The 21871-nt window shown below is 35.2% G+C and overlaps 1 protein-coding gene across 3 annotated transcripts; it reads left to right on the top strand.

The window, feature by feature from the left end:
- Positions 1-658: 658 nt before the first annotated feature.
- LOC136820442 (single-stranded DNA-binding protein 2-like) lies at positions 659-20472 on the top strand. 3 transcript variants are annotated; one of them, XM_067076629.1, is made up of 15 exons: positions 659-847; positions 1031-1103; positions 7936-7997; positions 8605-8689; positions 8872-8958; positions 9373-9414; positions 9588-9647; positions 10041-10128; positions 11220-11278; positions 11504-11580; positions 12210-12246; positions 13242-13349; positions 15239-15311; positions 16587-16624; positions 17503-20472. In XM_067076629.1, the coding sequence occupies exons 1-15, from the start codon at positions 684-686 to the stop codon at positions 17617-17619; spliced, it is 1170 nt and encodes a 389-aa protein (XP_066932730.1). In that variant the 5' UTR covers positions 659-683; the 3' UTR covers positions 17620-20472. The 3 variants fall into 3 exon arrangements, with proteins under 3 accessions (XP_066932730.1, XP_066932728.1, XP_066932731.1); XM_067076627.1 differs by having other exon boundaries at positions 13242-13370; XM_067076630.1 differs by lacking the exon at positions 15239-15311 and having other exon boundaries at positions 13242-13370.
- Positions 20473-21871: the final 1399 nt, after the last annotated feature.

Below are 21871 nucleotides of genomic sequence, written 5' to 3'. Positions count from 1 at the left end.
ATGCACACACGGAAATAAATTTCTCCGAAGTAGCGTAGTAGGAACGTATGTACTTGTGTGTTTATTGCAATTTTACACAAGTGCAGCGCCGCTATGCCGCCATCTAACCACGACGTGAAACTTTTGTATTTTTTATATTACATTCGCTCCACGTTCTCTATAGTATACGATTCTGGAAATGGACAACGATCTTACATACCTCAGTAAACCCTTCAAAGAATGAATTGAGAGTCTAATGCAATTTCATACAATATAGAAAGAAAGAACTTCCCCTATAGAAAAACGGTTCTAAAGACTTTGGCGCAGGATTCTTTGAACTCATTTTATATCATATCGTAATAAATTACAGACCGGAGTGGTCAAGCCGAGCGAGCGCATATTATTCTTCGTTCTGATATAAAGTTAAGCACGATTTTTGAAAGAATTTCATATAATTTTGAGATAATATCAATGTTCTCATTCTAAGGCTTAATTTGGTACAAGCATTTGAGATCAATCCACTTCAAATATCCAATGATTACAATTTTAATGCAAAAATTGCCTAAATGATCAAAGGGTCCTGACAATAGAAAAATAACCAATTATTAAACAAAGATGGAGTACAAATCGAGTCTGTAAAATAGACTTTGCTATTTGTTATTAAGCCGGGTGTCAGAAAACAAAACCGTTCGAAAGAGCGCAAGATGATAAGAGGACAAGAGGTGTCAGATACAAACGACAACAAATCTGCAAGTGCAATGTTCCAAAATAATAAGGCAAATAATGATCGTAATACTAAAGCAAGTACTAGTAGTAATAGCTCTACAACCTCCACACCTCAGACACCAGAAGCAATTGCTAAGGAGAAGTAAGACTTTGTTAATTTTGGCCCAGTCAGGTTTTTTTTTATGATTTCTTTGAGTTTGCAATCAGCATGTTCAGACAGTTCTATTTCATGTCTCAGTACTTCAACCATTTTGTTTATTTTCCATTCAAAAAATCTTAATGATATTTTAAGGTCATAATGGTCTTATTATTATGTGTTTTGTAGGTTAGCAATCTATGTTTATGAATATCTTCAGCATCAAGGGGCAACGCGAGCTGCACAAACATTTTTGAGTGAGGTTAGTGTGCAAAAATTTTTAACTGATTTTCTTCTTTCTCTTCTGCCTTTCAATATCATATTGTCTGGTTAATTAATATTACTACCATATATATCTAAGTCATGAAACTTCAGACTGAGAATGTTTTCTCAAAAAAGCTTTTAGAGAGTCATTTGATCTTTATGATTTGAGCTTCGCACATGAAATGTTGAATATGTAAAAATGGGCGAATGAGCTTCTCAGTTGTATAAGTACAGTAGAATTGAGAAGAAATTCTGTGAACTGCATGGATTAGGAATTGTGATTATGAATCTCCAATTTCATCAGATGCAATTTGTTGTGTATAGATGTGTGAGAAATTGTGTATAGATGTGTGAGAAATTAGCAAAATTAGCACACTAAGTTTTTCAATTTCAATGCAATGCCGTAAGATATAGACCTTTTTTTAAAGAGGCAGCCATGTTGAATAATTATGTACTCAAGCATAAAAACAATGATACAGCCATGCATAATTACTGTACTGTAGAGATTTTTTCCTCGCTACAGTAACCCAAATCTCATAACCTCTTTACCATAAGGAAAGATCGAAATTAGAGTTTTTCAGCGTTCCGAAAAAACGCATAGCAGAAATTTTTTCATCTTCCTGCTTCTTCACAGGATCGATTGTCAACAACAAAATACATCTTTTGGTCTTTGGGTTTGTTTCTGACGTTTTTCCTTCACAGAATATCGATCACTTTCCTTTTCCCCTTGAGCGCGCAAGAAAAAAATGATTAGCTCGCGTTCTCGCGCGGGCAAATAAAGATGAGGCGGTAATCTTGCACTGGGGTGCTACTTAGTTTCTGCCCTATTTTGCGCCCACGATAGAATAGTCCAAATACGGGGGTATTCCAAATGATAAACTATGTCGTTCTGTATATAAGTGTTTATTTTCTGAGAGATACAAACAGTGTATTGAATATTGTTAACTTATTTATTTAAGTATAGTATTTTTGAGGGCAAATTTAAGTACCTTAGGGAGATTTATTTTCGCGGGGATTATATTTCGCGAATTTCGTGAGTTTTTCCGAAATTCGCGAAAATTAATCCTCGCGAAAATTTTAAAAACCTTTGGATTCGCGAAATTCGCAACTTATAATCTTCGCGAAAAATTTAAAATCATGATTTTTGCCTGAACCCCTAGGAAAATGAAAGAAATTCGGTCAAAAAGGGGCTGATTCGCGAAATTTTATCCTCGCAAAAATTTAGAATTCCCGTCTTCGCGAAAATAAGTCCCGCGAAAATTAATCCCCTTAAAAGGTATATGGTTGAATAAAAAACAAATGATAGCAGTTCTGTTTTTTCCTCGAACCCCCGGGAAAAGTTTTTTTGCCGTCTTAGCTATTTTACAAATCTTGAAAAAGAACTCCCATAGGAATTCCGATATTGGTTAATTTTGGAACAGCTTCAAGAAAGTCATAATGGCAGATAATTTTTAGTTTCTGAAGAAATGTTTGTAATTTATCGATGTTGATGGCATGTTGATTCTTTAAAGAAAAAAGATAACAGGTATAGCTTTTTCTAATCCTGGAATATTGAGGTTCCAGCTACATACACTGATGTAGCTTTTTTTGTTTGTGTAATTGTAATTTTTTTATGGCTAGACTGAAAAAAACATCAAATGATTTTTACATTATTTAAAGTTTTGCAAAAAAAGAACTTTAGTCATTTGCTTTTATAGTCATTTAATAAAATGGCAATTATTGCTTATTTCGGCAACTATTGCAGAAAAAAACAATTTTGTTAACGGTGAAATGTTGAGTCAGCAGAATTGTGCTGTCCTTATGGGCAAAGATGTTAGAGGTGTTTGAAGAATGTATAATATCATATTGATGGAAAGGTTTTTCGGATCTTTAAAAGTGATTTTTTTCAATTTTTCATTGCTCAATAACATGAAAAGTTCTAAAATTAGATGTAAAAAGATACTGCATCGATGCTGAAACACAGCTAGAAAGGAGAAAACATAAACCCCTGTTGTAAGTTTGTTTTACATATGACTCGATTTTGCTACAGTCTGCATTCTGACAGAAACTAAAATAAACGAGGCAGTGGGCTTACTAATTGTGAGGGTGTCGAATACCATGTGTTAAAAAAAATCAATAAATAAAATCAACTTTTCTTTCTAAAAACGGCAAAAATTGCTGAAAACGATAATTTTCATTTATTCACTTTTTTTATTTTTCTGCTGATTCACCATGTTAAAAGTAAAACATTGAAAAAATTGCTGTTTTCGCAATAGTTGCCAAAAAAAGAAATAATTGCCGTTTTTATCTTAAACACCCAACTTTGCGATGGTTTATTGAATAACAAATTACTCCAACAAGTACAAGCAGTAAATTATATGTACCTACCGTGAGATCAGGTAACTTGCATCTGTGGATGCATAGCCCTCAAATGAATGACCTGGCTGGTCATTAAAATATAAAGTTAAATCAAAACAAACCTGACTTGAAATTACTAAAATATTGGTAAAAACAGCCTTTTTTTAGTGGAAAACACTGGAAAAAGTGCTCTTTTTGGTCTCCAATGGAAGCTGCCTTGCCTTTCTAAAATATGGCCTGGAGTTAGTTGTCTTGTTAGAACCATAGTGTGCAAGGGGGTTCCAGGTCCCACCTGAAAATTCAGGTCCCACCTTATCCTAAAATTCCCACCTTCAGCCCAGACTCCCAGATCCCAGCTAAAAACAAAAAAAAATATACTAATTCGAGGAACAAAACAAAATTTCTTTACCGTAATATGAAGATGCAATATATTACATATGTTTAACTTTCCATTTGCCTATGACCTACATTAGGGGTAGAAACCAATCAAGTCGTTAGATATAAGTTTGGCATGAAATTATGGCTAATCCTCGAATAAGAAGTTTTGGGGAAAATTTGTCCCGATAACTACAATATTAGCCAGTTTGCAGAGTATGGCATGACTGCACTCGAGATTTTTTCGATGCCTATTGTACGGTGCACCTGAGTAAAATTGGCCTGATTTCAAAAATTTTTTTGTTCACTTGAGTAAAAAGCGCCGTAGGCGCTTTGTTCACGCCTACGGCGTGATCCGTCAAAGCTGGGGGTTTGGCTGGCCCTGGTGGGGGTTCAGGGGGCGAAGCCACCGAAAGTTTTGAAAATTTGCTATTTTAGACCTGCGAAACGCCAGAATTTCGAAATAGATTTAAAGTTTGAGCAAGTATCTGTTACTACTGTTACTAACATCACTTACAATATAAATACAATCGAATGCAGAATGTATGGGATCTTACATTGTTTTACTAAATATAAATCATAAAAGGGAGCGTAGTTATATAACTATGATTTATAAAAAAGACCTTTAGTGACCTTTATGGCCAGTATTATTTCTAAAAGGCAATTGCAAATCTGCAATTAGAGAAAAAAGACTCTTAAAATAAATTTACCTACAAACACAAAAGACGTGGAGTGAACAAAACAAGAAAGTCTCGTAAAATTGTTCAAATAAAGAATGGAAGCAAGTTTCATTAGAGCACGTGAGGACATCTGCCCTGATCGTATGTCAAGCGGTCAACGACCTTGCTTACGTCCCTTTGAGCTCTTTGACGTGGGTCAAAAAATCCTACTTGCCAATGATGTTTCAAACCAGCTTTCTCATCACCTTCCAAGTATAATGCTGCAATTTTCTTCACTGCTTCACGACAGGCTACGGGTTGGGGTAAACACCAGTCAACGATGGCACGCTTTACTAAGTTGTCGTTGAGTTGACCACCATTTTTAAAGTGTATCCCAACAACACTATAAAAGCCCTCTACAACGGCCTCACATCCGCTGGCACCAAGGGCCACATCAATGGCGATGCAAACCTCTTGGTCAAAGCGTTTGTACGTTGCTTCGTCATTGTAGAGGGCTTCAACAAAAAGACTTTCTGAGAGCATTGCCTTTTCAAATGATCCATCCTCGAAGGACAATACGAAAATTTGGTCGAGAGAACCTTCTTCGACTGCCGTTACATTTACTAGTTTTGCCTCCCAACATACTTTAGGGTCTCTTTCTTGTCAATTGATTTGAACAACCGTTCGGGCGACTCAAAGACAAATTTAAGTAATGCTGAGCGGTAGCGTTTGAAAACGACAGAGTGTTGATGTGGTAAAAGATTAAGTTCCTGGTTTGAGTCAAACAGAGACTTAATGTGAGGCAAATCACAAACGGCTTTAAAAAACTTCTCAAACTCTTCTGCCCCGTACGTTTCCCATTTAGTTCTCGCTGAACGAGAAGCCATTATTTTAAGGCCGGAAACTTTAAAGTTCGATAAGAGAGAGATTGTCTTCTCTAAATCAAAAATTTGAACCAAGTCATGAAATTCTTTACAAACAGAATTATTGAAGCGATCTTCCAGTAATTTCTTTGCATCACTGATGAGAACCTTTAGATCATCGATACACATATCTGAATCTCGGCTTTTCCATGTATATTTCTTGTCTTTCTTCTTTTTCTTCTTTCCTTTTGTCTTGTTTGTCGGTTGATCTAATAAAATAATGAAAAGGCCTCATCATAAAGATTTAGATTGTAATATTCTACTTTCAAATCATATGGTATTATCAGTGTTCAATTATTTTTTTGAGAAAAAGGGTGTATGTAAAATATAACAAGCGGATCTACATATAATGAGCTTTTATTCCCTGTTTATTCCACTCACTTTCATGTTTACTCTAAAAGTGTACAGAAGTGCTATTCAGAACTCTTTTCTAAGAGTTGAAAATTGTCGAGAAGGATGCAAAAAAAGTGTTAAGAGTACAAAATGTAAGTAGAATTACCATGTTTTTCTTGTGTTGGTACTAAGTTTTCTTGGGTTTCTTCTGGTTCTGGTTCTGTGTCAAGACACAAAAAACAAATATGTCTCTCGAGCTGTCTCACAACAATCAAAATGAAAGAGATTTCGGCATTTTTCACATCGTTGCACCTCATCGATTATTCCTTTTAAGCAAACTTTACATACATTTTCATCGCTTGTTTTCTCGACTTGGCTTTCCGCCATTTAAAAAAAAAATATTTTTATTTTGGTACCGAGATTGAGTTGTTTTGATGCGATTTTAGTCTGATAGAGGTGCATTGAAAGCTGGCGCCATCCAGATAGTGGGCGGTGCAGTGGAAGGGCGGCACTGATGAAATTTGGGTGGGAATGCGCGTTCAATAATATGTGTGTGTTCAGCGTCTCCATGCGCGCACTGCGCTAGCCCTAGCCTGGAACTAATCTGGTCATCTGTTTTCAAGTGCAGCACCCAGCAATTTTTTGAAGTCAGTGTTTCACCCGACGAAGTGCACCTGCACTTGAAGTGTCTAGAATTTCGGAATGTTGTGCACTTAACAGTTAAAAACTTGCTGCACCTGGCACTTGGTGAAGGGACTTTTTGCACTTGCACTTGACTTTCGACGGGTGCTGCACTCGAGATCTCGAGCAAAAGTGCCATGAAGTGCAAACTGGAATATTAGTATAAATAAGTGAGGATCGCCTACAACCATAACTGCAGGGAGGGAGGGAGGTAAAATATTTCATCCTGTCAGCTTTCAGCTAGAGCGTCGACTTGAACAGGGAGATGTGATGGCCATTTTGAACATGACGTCACATGGCTATTAGCAAAGTAGACTCAGTTGGCAGAGGGCGGCCACCCAGCCATTCGAATACTGTATATAGCGCTTATCAAATAAAAGTTAAACCGCAATTTAACCTGTGTTAAATCCAAAATATATTAATATGTCTATTATATACATTTATGAAATATATAAAAAAATATATCATAAAATCATAAAATCTGAAAATAAGAAATTTTACTTTAACTTTTTCCAAAACACCCTGAAACACCCAAAGTCCCACCTAAAGAAATTAACTCCCACCTTAACTTGTTTCTCCCACCTAAAACCTGGAAAACCCCAAATCCCACCTGAAAATTTTCGACCCAAATCAGCAAACCCCCCCCCCACTATGGGGGGGGTGCACACTATGAGAACTGTCTTATGCTGTAGTTTAAACTGCCTACCAGCTTGCAAGACACTGACACACAGTTTTTTTTGGATCAAATGCATTAATCCAGCTAGAACAACTAGGGGACCAGGCCAGCCCACTCTCACATCATCCACAATGTATTGTGGAATCTATACCTAGCAAATCATCAACAGGCTTCTTGAGTTTCTCTCTACCTGATTCCCCTCACATGGCATGAATTGGCCCAAGGTACATTCACTTGCCAAGTGAATCACAGCACTGAGTGTGGGAATCCAACCCGACCCCCTGGAGGGCAGTCAAGATTTATATCCACTACACTACTGAGCCTCCAGTTAAAAATGCAATACATACTGACCTTCTCAAACTTTGTGGTCACCTAGAATATTTTCAAGTAGGGGTCGCCTGCTAATTTATTAAGGCTCACATAGAACCTGCTTACATGCCATGTTAGGAGTTCTATCAAGGTGATTTGAAGGTGTAGCATGTATTAGAAGAATACGCTTATTGGAGGAAAAAGGGTTAAGTTCTGGCAAGGAATTAATATAGACACTGGAAAAACAACTAGCTGATTTTTGCCAATTTCTCATGTACAAGCCTTGTTCGCAGTAATGAAATTATTGTTCACCCTCCTTCCACCATTAAATGATTTTTCGTAGAAGCTGTTTTTCCAACCCTTTACATTCCTCTGATTTACTCAAAATCTTCAAATACAGTTCCTCTCAATTCATGCAGTTCTTGAAAGTAAAAGCTTGTTAATGTTAAACTGGTGGAAGGGCCTTATCATTTTTTGAACTATTGATTAAAAATTGCATTCCAACAATAAACACAATTTTCTTTAATTGCAATTTAGATACAATGGGAGAAGAACATTGCTCTCGGAGACTCTCCAGGATTTCTTACAAATTGGTGGTGGTAAGCTTATCTTAAAAAGGTTAAAATAATACGCAGGAAGCAAGTGTTTTTTCAAAAGTTGCATGAAAAATGTCACTTAAGTCAGCTAAACACATTGAAAAATAAATTTCTAATACGTGTTTATTTCAAATGTACTCGGTGCTGCAAATAAGGAAATTTCATTTGGCCGGTAATTTTTCGAGCATAACAAAAATGATTTGAGCAGAGGGTCTGGCGGTTAACCCCCTTAAAAAATTTGACTGAAATGACCTTTAAGATTTGCTAAACACCTATTTTAATTTAAAATATAGTCCTTTTTTAATTAGAAGCGCTATAAGTATTTATCTAAGCCTCTTCAAGATTTAACCGGACAAAATGAAAAACAGTGCTTCAGAATGGCCGGTAGAAACTACAAAATGACCGGTAATTACCGATCACCGGCCGTTATTTGCAACACTGGTACTTCCCAACAAAAAAAAAACATCTCGACATGGTGAGATGGGTTGTGGTTCTCCTAGGTCAAGACTTCTGGTGCAGGACCAAAAAAAAGAGTGATTTGAGATTTGGCAAAGTAACATACTACTGTAAGCAGAAAATAATATTTCCTTTTTATTTGTTTTTTTTTTAGCGTCTTCTGGGACTTATATTCAGCAGCACCAGAGCGACAGGAACCAAATAACCATACACATGAAGCCAAAGCTTTCCATGATTTGGTAATTGTTACTCTTTATTTTTTCTTAATTTTTCTGTCTAACTCTTTTAGATAGTTTTAACTTATGTCAAGTTATGAATATAGTTCCTTGTGGAATGCACAACCACTATAAAGGGATGAGTTTAGCACTTTACTGGGTCATGATGGATTTGTTGTAAAAGTTATTGCCTTTTATTCTTCTAGAATTCTGGTACCCTCCCATCTCCAAACTATATTCCGCAACCCCCTGGTGATATGAATAACATGACAGGGATGCCAGGTTACTATGCAGTAAGTCTTTTGAATAACAGTTTTTTTTTTAATTTGAATTAATGTAAGAAATCTCTTTTTCTGCTGTTTGAAACTATCTAGTGCCCTGGTATTTTATTAGGGAAAAACTTGCTGACATTTTTGTGACTTTTTTCCAACAAATCTTGGTACAAAATTATTTCCTCTAGAAATAGTACCTCCTATTATGTGAGTTGATTATACTTAACACTATCTGCCCCCTTTTTAATTTTTTTTTGTTCATTTGTTCGTCTTTAAAATTCATAAAAGAGGTTAATGGGGGTTTCAGGTGGTTTCGATGCTCTGAAAACCACTAGCAAGGACGGCGAAGTGACTGAAGGGATTATGAATATCCCACAGTTTTAAATTAATTTGGAGAAAGATTTTATTCAATTCTTAAATACTTTGTCTTTATAGCGACCACCAATGGGTGGTAACAACATGAATATGCTTGGAGCTGTAAGTTAAAAATAGCACTTGCATTTTAACTTCCAATCTTTTGAATGCAAAAATAATCTTTCTAAGGTGTCTTTTCAAGTTCAGTTGTAGCATTTTGAAGAGTGTTAGAATTTATTATACTTGCAATGAGACACAATCACAATAATCATTTTTATTGATTGTTTTTCTTTCAGTTTATGGGAGGTAATCGATATAATGCAGGCAGAACACCAAATATTAGGATACCTAACCAGGCTAGTATACACCTTTTTTCAAGTATCTAAACTCATCCTTGCATTCTGCAAGACATTAATCAATTTCTTATTTTTGCTGATTTATTTCAATCTAGTTACTCTCAGGTGCCTGATAATTGTTAATTTTTCTAAATTTTTCAACCCCCTAGCTTTATAAGGACCTCCTGTTTATTGATTTTAGAAAACATTTTCAGCTGTCAAAAGAAGAATCTCTTTATTTTGCTCTAAATAGCCATGTTTTAGCCTATAATTACCTTACTTTAGGCGTATAATTGCCAACCCTCCCCGTCGAAAACCCCTTTTCTTTATTAGGCACACCTGATCTGGGTTTACCATTGCTTTTAACATTGGTGTTGAGATCATTTGTCCATTAATTTATTTATTTTTTTACAGATGGGAATGGGGGGTCAATTACCTTTTTCAAATATGGATCCTTCAAGGCAGCAACAAGTAGCAGGGGGAAACTATCAAAATATGCAAGGTAACTAGTAAATTCCATTACTTTTTTGCAGAAATTTTCCATCCTATTGTTTAGCTGGAATACAAATGGTAAAATCTTGTTAGAAAGACTAGATGGTTCCCGTGTGCATCAAAAGCCCTTAGGATGATTGAGAAGGTATAGTTGATGCTCTCTAATTCTAATTTTTTATCTCTAAGGAGTTTGACTTATGAGAAAACAACTTGTATCAATGTACTCCCGTTGTAAATGAAAGCTCATTCAAATTCCCCTTGATAAGATAGAGTTATAGAGCATCAACAAAACCATCTTTGCCATCATAAAAACTTTTTATGCGCAAGCTAGACTGGCGTTTTTTACCTGTGCATTGACTTTAAAGTGCCATGCCTTCTTAAATTCAAAAATTTGCAACGACGTCACATGATATTTTGAATCATTGACGTCAGAATTATTTTCGTTAGAAAGTCACTATGGGTTTCTTCAATTAGAACGTCAAATCTCTTTTTTTGATGGGAGTTTCATCGAAAGGAAGTGCTTATATTTTCTCACTTAATCATAGATGAATAATAGATATTAAACATACAATGAAAGCTACAAAGTATCATGCACTGCTTTTTCGAAAGAAAATGAGGTTTTTGTCTCAAGATTACAGAAATCTTTCTTTCGTACTCAAATCAACCCCCTGTCAAACCATTCTAAATCGCAGCTGACCTACCATTTTAGCTTGACAAACGAAAAATATAAAATTCTTTTGTTATAGTAAGATTGGCAAGCTTTAATTACCTCTATTTTCCATTGTTACTTTTAAAGGTCTTCCTTGGGCAAGTAAAACAACTTTTGTTGTCTGTGGTTACAGTGCCTCAACGCAAGGGCTGATTTTTCTTGGAGAGGCACCAAAATGCAACTAATTTCTGCACACAATGTTCTGTTTTACAACCCAATTTGTATTTTGCCAAAAAAGGGAGATATAAAAAATTATTTTCTACTTGCTTCTCTTGTATACAGTTTTGCAGATGGTTCTAAAACCCTAATTTCTCCATTTTGCCTCTCGGTTATTGTCCAAGCAACCACTCATACACCCTGATGTTTTTAATCTGTTTCAATTTCTCATTTAGCAAACTCAATGACATCTGGGATGCGACCTTTCAATAACGGAATGGGACCAGTTCCACCAGTAAGAATTATTCCATTTTGTCTATAGTATGTTTAACTATTTTTTCTGGTACGGGATGGCTCGGTAAGGGTAATCTTTAAGGGCTATTTTATATTATTACTATTATTTTATATTTGGACATTGTTCAATATTATACTGTATTGTCCTCATGAATAGTTAGTAAAGGGTTAATATTGACTTTAGGCTCTACTGTTATTGATTGCTGTAATATTTTTATTTCCTTAGAACTACAATCGACTTCCATCGATGTCTAACGGCAGCATGATGGGTGGTAATCCAATGGGAGGCCCATCAATGCAAATGTAAGGATATATTATTTTTGTTTTCCGAGATTTAAATAAATACTGGTATGATCAGGGTGATGTACAGTGCGACAGGAAACTATGGGCAAATGATAAAATGTGATTAGTTAAAACTCACCCTGATATGTTTTCTAATCCTCATTGCTTGTATATGTAAGTTCTGTTGTCTAGGTGTTTTAGTATTCTTCATTATTTCTTGTTTTCCAGATATCATGGATGTATTATTAAGCTTTGATTTTAGGGGGCGCAGGATTTTTTGAATTGAGAACATTATTTATAGATTCCTTTGGTTTTATTCGTTTAGTGTTATGTGGTTCTGATCAGCGTGTCAGGTGTACTTAGTTTATTTGCTCTCTCTTTTTCAGAGTAACAGTCTAACATTGAATGGTTGCAGGAAATGCCAGGTGTAAGTAGACTTAGGTAGTCCTAGTAAGAAAGTAATTCAAAAGATATTCACAATTAGAAAGAACAACAGAAACGAGAATATACATAATTTCTTTGATTGGAAAAGTCATATTAATAGATCAGGATCGTATAAAGTACTCTTGAATTTAGCTTAACTTTAAAAACAGAAAGCTTCCATTGTGGACTTTATATTTTTATCATCTTCATTGTTTGATTTTTTTCAGGGCACCACGTGGACCTTGGAATAATCCGCCTCCTCCTGTAAGTTTATTCATCTATTTGTGTCCATAATTTTTTTGGAGAGAGGAATATTAAATTTGGGCTTATTATCTTAAATATATTATTACATACCTTATTTATGCAAATAAATGTGGACATTGTATTACCACAAATTGGGAAGTGTGTACTCCTTTGGTGGGAAACCTTTGCGGGATTGGATTTTGCTGATTTTGATCTCATCCACAAAATTAAGTCTAGAGGGAAAGGCTTGTTCGCAAAAAAAAGTCTGTGTGAAATATTTGAAAATCCATACACGTGCTGTTTTTAACTGTTGTTGCTTTCCTTTGTAAAAATCATCAGCATTAAAAAAATATTTGAAAATACGCACACCGACAAAAATAAGTCCCTGTAAAATCTAGGCTTATCTGGGAAATTCAATCCGCGTGAAAATTTAATTCGCGTGAAAATTTATCCCATCAAAGTAGCAATCTTGTGGTTTGAGAGAGAAATTCAGAATTAATTCCTCAAGGTTACTTTCGAAATCTCAAAATGTGAATGATCATCATCCTGATAGAACTCGAAGTATATCATATTGGTACCTTAAAGGAACTTATTTTGGTGGGAACTAATTTTGGCGGGCAGCAAAAATCCTAAAAGAAATTAATCTTGGCGGGAACTTATTTTGGCGAATGGCGAAACTTTTAAATTTTGGCGGGAACTAATTTTGGCGAATGACAGCGTAAATTTGTTCTATTTTGCCTTATTTTGTTCTATTTTGCCTTATTTTGAGCAACTTTGATGAATTTCAGGGCTCATTTAGGCAAAAAAACAAAATAATTAATTTCGGCGGGAACTTATTTTGGTGAGTGAGCAAAAAAAATATTTAATTTTGGCGGGAACTAATTAGTTCCCACCAAAATTAGTTCCCTTAAGGTAGCTTGTTTAGAATTGAAATGATACTTCCAAAAAGTTCAGATTTTCCTCTATAGAATATATTTAAATGATAAATTGAATCTATTCATCTTGTGCTTTTTTAGAGCCCACTAACACCTGGACCAACTCGAACACCAATACTATCGAGCCCTCAAGGCGACCCAACGACTAACATCAATAACAACTCGGCAACACCCGTCAGCATGTCACCGGTTAGCTTAGACATGCAAAATGTATGTCAATTTTTAACTTGATTAGGAAATTGACATACCTTGAGGGAACTAATTTTTTAGGGGAACTGACTTACTGTGGGTGTCTTAAACACCCCAAATAAAACATTCGTAAAAAAAATCTAGATATCCCCTAATGAAATTAAAGAAATTTGGCAATATGATATGATGTCACCTGTGAAAATTAGTTCCACAAATAACGTCCATTTTATGGCCTTGCATAACAAATCCTTGAAAACTAGTTTAAGCAAATATCAGATCTTTTTCCTCCTTTTTGCAGTATGGAAATGTGTTTTATTCTCAACTTCAGTTGAGCTATAATCTGAGAATGTCTGTATGTATGTATGTCTGTATGTCCGTCCGAAAACTTTAGGGCAGGCTGGACACTTCAAAAAAGGTCGGATTTGGCTGAAATTTGGCACACTTGTTCCTTGGGTGAATATCTGGGGGTGTTTTTTTCATTTTTTGAAAATATTGATTTTTGGGGCCTGGGGACGAGTTTTTCGCCAAAACGAGGCTAAAACTTTGGGGCAGCCTGGACACTTCAAAAAAGGTCGGATTTGGCTGAAATTTGGCGCACTTGTTCCTTGGGTGAATATCTGGGGGTGTTTTTTTCATTTTTGAAAATTTTGATTTTTGGGGCCTGGGGACGAGTTTTTCACCAAAACGAGGCTGGCAGCCTGGACACTTCAAAAAAGGTCGGATTTGGCTGAAATTTGGCACACTTGTTCCTTGGGTGAATATCTGGGGGTGTTTTTTCATTTTTTGAAAATTTGATTTTTTGGGGCCTGGGGACGAGTTTTTCACCAAAACGAGGCTGGCAGCCTGGACACTTCAAAAAGGTCGGATTTGGCTGAAATTTGGCACACTTGTTCCTTGGGTGAATATCTGGGGGTGTTTTTTTCATTTTTTGAAAATTTTGATTTTTGGGGCCTGGGGACGAGTTTCAGCCAAAACGGACAAAGTATATTTGCTACCTAATACTAAATATTTGAAATGTTACAATTGGGCCTTCTAATAACGGGAAAATCTGAAGTTGAGCCCAGTGCGGTGCGCACGTTCGACTATTTTTATTATGATCTTATTAATGTGCCAGGCAGTTGTGTTTTCACTTTACTCCTTCTGCAACTGTAATATTTTAAGTTCACTTCTTTCATTTTTATCCCTTCAACCACAATGGGTTGGGCAAACATCAATTTATATTGATACAGGGGGTGGACAAACATTCCAAACACCCCCCCCCCCCCGGGTAACCCAAGAAGAATTTCCAGGAGGCTCTAAAGTAGTGTTTTTTATTTTTCCAGGGGGGGTAGAGGACTGGTTTTAATTCGTACATGTCACTTTAAGGCATGAAAAGAATTTTTTCAAGGGTTTCTTTGCAAGTTTTGCCATTTTTCAAGCAGCCTCAAATGTTTCTTAAGAAATCTGCCTTTTGAGCCTTAAATGTTTCTTACATGTTTCTAAACTTTTTGACATAATCAGCCTATTTTCATGCAAAGAAAAAAAACATTTGTTTTGATTGGAAGGTTCTTAAAAAAAACGAATTAAAAAATGTTATTTTCTCATTCTCAGCTTCACATATTTCTTAGATGATTTTAGTTTTTAGGCATTCTGAGCCTCATGTTTCTTAAAAAGTGTGTTTCTTAAAAAAAAAACTTGTATCCACACATTTCTTTCATTTTCAAAGAGTTTTCTTTTGACTCGAAAAGGTTCACACACACCCTCCCCCTGTATACCTGTATAGATTATTAATGTTTCATTGTGAGTTTTTTTTTTTGACTTGAAAAGGTTCGTCCAGTACCCTTTGTATGGATTTAGATTTTTTCATTTGTTTCACTGTCTGTTTTACTCTCTCTTTTTTTCCTTTTCAGTTTGGTATGAAACCACCAGATCAAAATCCACAAATGAACATATCAGGGACGCCAGGAGGTATTATAAAGACAGGTAAAGACCATGGTCATTTGAATATTTAAACAAATTTTTGGGCCAGATAAATCTGATAAGAAAAGTCAACGTGATATTTTCTAGACGTTTCAGTGTATGATGATCACTAGCAAATGATTTAACGTGATTGTTTCTTTTTGTTCCAAACACAATTAAACCTGTTTACACTGATGTATCCACAAAGAACGAATACCTATTAAATATGTTTACTATTATACCTAGAGGCAAAAGCAAAACCTAAATTATATAAATATTCGAACGATTCACATGAAACACTCCCATAATCGAACGTTCGAATGTTTTTCTTTTTTAATGATTTTCTTAATTACTAAGTTATAAAATTTGTTTGTGAAATCGACAATAGATTTATTTTAATACATTTCTTTGATAATCAACAAGAGCGACAAAAAAATCAAACTTTGAAAGCAAAATTTGAAAAGAAAAATTTTACCGTGGTATAATAGGTATATCAGGAATTATTCAATGATTGTTCTTGCCTACAGTTATATTAATCAATGTAAATATAGAATACTAGATAGAGCTACTCTATATTTTCCGAGTCAGGCACAATTTAGCTTGTGACCTCACTTCATTCAAGATAGCGCATTATTTTGCTTTCAAATAGGGAACGAAAAGCTCTACCTAGTGTTTTATATAAGATATATGTGTGGATGTATGTATCCCCAAGAATTTGCCAATAGAATGGTTTAAGCTTATTTCAAAACAGTTTGGAACTGTATAATGTGACCTTGGTCTTAAATCAATGTTACTGGCTATTTTTTTAAATCGCCAAGCAAATTTTTCAATTCATGATATGCACCACTGCAATGACTTCACGAGATTGTGCTACTTTTCTGTGTTTGTTCCACCCAATACGTCACTTTTTCTATTGTTTAAGTGACGTATTGGGTGGAAATTTTAAAAGTTCTCAGAAGACTCTCCAGTGGGTGCATATCATGAATACAACACCTGCTAAACAGCGCAGTTGGCTTTTGCAGGGATTGTTAATAAATTCACGATATGCAATGTCTTCCAAGGAGCCAACAGCTGATTGGTTGAAAGTGACGTATTGACTGATTTTACGTCACTTAGAACCAATCAACTATTGGGTCCGTGATGTAATGTCAGAAGACATTGCAGTGGTGCATATCACGAATTTATAAGAACAGCTTTTCTCAGCGGTGTTTTCGTTACCGTCATCGAAAAGACTTTTCCATGTATTTTTTTCCTTACCATTTCTTTACCATTTCATTTTCATATTTCATTTTTTTTTAGAAACAAACGAAACACTCGAAGACTTACCGACCAGCGTTGTAAGTGTTCTGATTCCACAATCCAAAGATAGAAAAGGACCCCCTTCCCCTTCCTCTTAGACGGTTTAAAGACAAAATATAATGAACCAATTCTTCAAAGGTTCGATCAAACATTTCAAAAATTGCTTTATAGAGAGTCGATAGAGCTTTTCAGAATCATAGCCGTTTTTCAAGTTTTGATTAAAAAAACAATCAAGCGATATGTTTCGGTGTTTTCACCATCTTCAAGCTTATAAAAATACAAGGTCTGAACAATCTTAAATTTTCGGAAACAAACAGGAGGTTTGAGCTTTGAGGGGTCCTGCAGCGCCATTTGACATTTATGTTATTTATATTTGATTTTGTGCATTTTTCTGCGACGGAGGCAGTAAGGTTCTAACTTGACTACATCCTGGCTAACTGAGGATGACGGTAAATTAGCGCTTTTACCTGCTTTTACCGTCCTTGATTTTGCGAGTCGGAACTGCGGGTTATTCCAAATTGATTCAGTCACTCCGCCGTCCTCAAAAGTGCAAATACATAAACTCGCTAATGTTTAAAGATAAGGAGGATTAATATGATTCGGATGCATTCAAAGCCATCTTCCTCCATGCTGCTCAAAAAAAAGGTTATCCGGCTAAACACACCCCCTTTTCATACTTTCTTTCATTGCATTGATCATTTGCACACATTTGTGACAGTGTGCCTTGAAGCAAAACAATGTACCATCTAAGACATGTTTTTTACTGTAAACAACTGCTCTAGCTCGTATTTTGTTCATACTAGTAACATTGTGAATAACTTAATCTAAAGGTGTTTTGTAAAAGATTTGCCTCGTTAAGGAAAAAATAGATCTATCCATCATATCCACATTTGTGACTTTTTCTTTTTGTTTACAGGGTACGGGCGGCGCGGACGCTGAAATACAACGTATCAAAGAATCGATGAAAGAAGAAGTTAAGAAATTTGAAGTCACGGAAAACTCACACGTTCCAGAGTATTATAACATGCATTGACCACGCCCGCACCCTCAGTAAGTGGTCCAGTCTTAAAAATCACATAACAAAAAAACAAAGAAATTTGCTGGATGATGTGTATGTGATATGAACTGTGAAATGCGAGGAAAAAGAAAATCTTGGTGACAGCTTTAGTGATGTTCTCTGCAAAGGTCTTCTTATATAAATCTTAAGAGTGAAGGAATACGGATTGGAGAGGATGGATCCAGTTTATTTGAACAATCATTGTCAATCAAACTGAAAAAATGTTTTGACCATCTTCTCATGGTTCATTGGGCGAATCGTTACTTTGATGATGTTAGCCACTTTAAGTTCGGTTGTTTTTTGTCTGGATTTGGATGCGAGCATAGGTTGACCTTGAAAAAGATTACCCTTGTTATTCAGACTTGAAATCCAATAAAAATTGTAACCGTTCCATTGAGAGTGATTGGTATTGGTCTTAAGCAAAGCATAAACTAAAATGTCAACAAGTAGAGCAGTCAGAAATAATGAACATGAGAATTCCGACAAGGATCACAAAGGGCACAAACAATGTAATTTTCAAGAAGCCTCAGATAAGAAATCAAAAAGAAATTAGTTGTGTATTACTTCTCTTGAGTTGTGGACAAGAGTAAGAGAAAGATTGTATTATTTTAGACCATGTTCGCACATGACGGAATGAAGCCATTCTATTGGTTAGAAGTGACGTAACACTTTCATGTAACCAATAGAATGGCTTCATTTCGTTTCGGAGCGAAACGGAACCGTCACGCGTGAACATGATCTTAATCTCAACACTCACTCAACATTCTCTTTTGGAGACTGACTTTTCATTTCATCGCTGGCGTGACTTTTAATTGTGTATTTAGTCTCTGTTATTTCTTCCCGCGATTTCACTATTGAAAAATACAACCTTTCTCTTTACTTCAAACCTCCAGTTCTCAAGTGAAAGTGATGCTATCGAAAGCTGTCAATGTAGACAGTATTTTAATATTGTTTTTTAAATAAAGCCTGCAATTTGTCGGTTCCTAGATTGCTGTATATTCATTAAAATAAACAGTCTGGAACCACAGATATCTTATATAAAACCCTTGATGGAGGTACTCTGTTCATTGCCGAAGCAAAATACTGCACCATCTTTATATGTAGATCAGGAACAAACTGCCGGTGCCGAACTGTGGTCTACTTTCAGCAAAGATGACGGATTATTTGGCTTCAACTACCGCGACTTCGGTAAGACAGAGTAGCTCTATCTAGTGTTTTATATAAGATATTTGTATTTGGAACCAACAAATTCTCCTCTAATATGTATAGAACCGTGTGTCACGTGACGTGCATGTGCGCATGCGTGTGAGATATTTTTTTATGTTTTTGTCTTTTTCTTCTGTTTTAGTCAATTTTTAGAATCGCTTTAAATTTAGTGGAAGATGTATTGCAATGCAAGTTGTCAGTTAGAGTAGACTTACTTTCAAATGAAAATTGTGCTAAGTGAAGTGAACCAAACTTACATGAATAACGAGGCTACTTTTTGACGGGAAACGTACGCGAGCCAGCGTGTGCTATTCATGACGTAATTTTTTATACTGAATCAGCCTGGTTTTTGCCAGTAGTGGCAAATTATCAAAAACCAGGCGTTTCCGTAGAAAATATTACGTCATGGTGAATATCATGAATATGCAAAATCATATGGTACAGCCTGGTTGGTATTGGTACTTTTTCCTCATACTTAACCTGGCGAATATCTTTAACCAATTAGGTATAGCCAAACGCTAGAGTCGAGTCTCTTATGTATGATTTGAAGCCACTTATACCTAGATACTGTAAGTTGCATGGTTTCACTTTTTCTTGCTTGAAAAAGATGAAAGATTCGCATCCCCTTCGCATCTGATCTTATGCTCAAATATCTAACACATAATTCTTATACTTCCATTATACTGTGATTAATATAGGCTTTCTTATATTCTTGTTTTCCTGTCTTGACATACGAATATGGCAATATTTAATTCTTCTTTTAAATGTCTCTTTAATTTACATGGCTGATATGGGGAGAAGGGTGGCTTCGCGGGCGGATAGAGAGTTTAGAGTTCAATATATATCAATATGGTTTGTTTCATTTAGCACAGATTTTTGCAAGAAATAACTTTTATTCAAAGTTTTGATCCCTTCCAAATTTTCCCTGTATCTGCCATTATTAATTTCCAACTATCTTGATTTCTTTGAATTTTCTCTCACACTTAATTTTCATTGAAAGTAAAGATTTTTAAAAGAATTTATGATTGTTGTTTTAAAAGGAGAAAAGTATTTAATTTTTTTTTGTCTTTTTATGTTTTGTTTGTTTTCATAATTTTTTTTTGTTTATTTTATTGTTTTCTGGTCTAGTGTTTTTATCTTAATTTTTATTAGTGTGAATTTGCTAGTGTGGAAAGGTTTTTAAAGCTACTTTTAATGTGGTAAATGTGGTAAGCACAATCGAATCTGAAATTTTAACGTGTGTACGTTTCCTTCAATTTCTTAAACCCAAGCTTATCAATAGATTTGATGTAGTCATTTTTTAAATAAGTATTGAGATTCTAAACTTTAAAGCTTTATAAGTTGACACATTTTGAATTATATTACCTCGGATTTTTCACGTATGATCATAAGCTGGTCCAGTTTTGATTGGTTGAAAAAAGATGATGTAATTTTTAACCAATAGTATCTCTAGATCCAGTTTTCTTTTAGGGTAGCCGATAATAATTATGTAATTTTAATTGGCTCATATTATTTTGAGCCGATGAAAAATAATAATAAGCAGCTTTAGTTTTATTTTTTATGATATATAGTTTATTGTTTTTTTAACCGCGGCAATATGCAAAGAAAAAAGTATTACAAATATTGAAAACTTGCATCACAATTATTGCCTATCCTTTTAGATTTTTTTGTAAGTTATTTTGAGTGCAACGACTGCTTTGTTTTTAATTCATTACCATACTAAGGTGATTAAACAGTCTTCAAGTGTTGCTATTATAAATAAGTATGTAACTTCATATGAACCCCTTTGGAAATCAATTACCATAGCAAAATGGTTAAAAAATCCAATGGCGATAGTTTTGGAGTGCATTTCGATTAGAGATGAAATCAAAGTCAATTTTCCGGTGGGGCTGAAATTTTAGGGTATTTTCCCACCGAAAACGAAATTTTTGCCAAATTATCCATTGCATTGGGGCTGGGGTCTAATCGGGTCTATGACACTGGAGTGTACTAGCTAAAATCATAGAGGTATAAAGAAAGACAGGAGATGAATTTGTCGGTAATTGGTCGTTAAAGTCTTTTGATTTCTTTTATGTAATAAATCAAAAGAAATTCTAGGCTCGCCCGACGAAATACGACTTTTTAGTAGAACTCAAGTCTGTTCTGAACATTCTGACTATCAGCATCGAAGATTTCTAGCCTTCTAATATACGAGAATAAAATAAAATTTAGCTCCACGAAATTAGTTTGCGTTCAATTTTGGCATCCATTAAATTTTGTTTTGAAAAGATATTTTCTCTAGCCAGAAAATAAAAAGTTCTTTATAAGCACACACAATTTCAGACCCAATTTGTAGACAAAAAGTCGCTGGAGAATTTTATGGAGGAAAGTATTAAGCAATAGGGTTCACCTTGAAGAAAATGTTGATCGAAAAATCTTGTCATTTGATGAAGGATTGCAAAGTTTACAGGCCCTTTTTTAGTCCAAATATTTTCTTACACCAATGTCAGAAACAATGAATCTCATTGCTCCGGCCTAGGAGCCTTTAATTGCTCCGGCCTAGGAGCCTTTAATTCTCTCTTCCGACAACAACGACGTTCAAGGTCAAGACATTTCTTTTTGTTTATCTAATCCGATGATCTATTCCGATTTAATAAAAACGGATTATCTGGATTTCGATAATATTGCGAAAGTATAAGATGGCTGCCGAAAGTGGGCTTGCTGCAAATCTCAGTGAAAGATATCATTTTCATCATTATTCATGATGTTTTGGACATGATTTATGAGAAGTTTGATGCATACTGGTCTATAACAATGTGGAAAGACTTTGGAGAAATTTTGGCCATGAATCGTATAAGCTGCTCGAGTGCTTAAAATCTTGCATATGGCTAACTTCTCTAGTTTTATGGACGCACAAAACCATAAAACTCTGTAACTTGACAATGAAATGAAACTTTCAAACACACAGCCATTGGAATTCAAAAGAGAATACTAAAATTACAACATTACAGTGCAAATTTGAAAACGATCTGAGCAGTTTTTG

This window comes from Clytia hemisphaerica, unplaced genomic scaffold (assembly GCF_902728285.1).
Source record: "Clytia hemisphaerica strain Z4C2 unplaced genomic scaffold, Clytia hemisphaerica genome assembly, whole genome shotgun sequence".
Lineage (NCBI taxonomy): Eukaryota > Metazoa > Cnidaria > Hydrozoa > Leptothecata > Clytiidae > Clytia > Clytia hemisphaerica.
The sequence above is the reverse complement of the archived record's forward strand: the minus strand, read 5'-3'. Positions and strand labels throughout refer to the sequence as shown.

Coding starts and splice junctions, on each gene's coding strand:
- LOC136820442 (XM_067076627.1), top strand. CDS start 684: ATGATAAGAGGACAAGAGGTGTCAGATACAAACGACAACAAATCTGCA. Junction 8,959..9,372: donor GGATGCCAGGTTACTATGCA/GTAAGTCTTTTG, acceptor TTGTCTTTATAG/CGACCACCAATGGGTGGTAA. Junction 11,279..11,503: donor GAATGGGACCAGTTCCACCA/GTAAGAATTATT, acceptor TTATTTCCTTAG/AACTACAATCGACTTCCATC.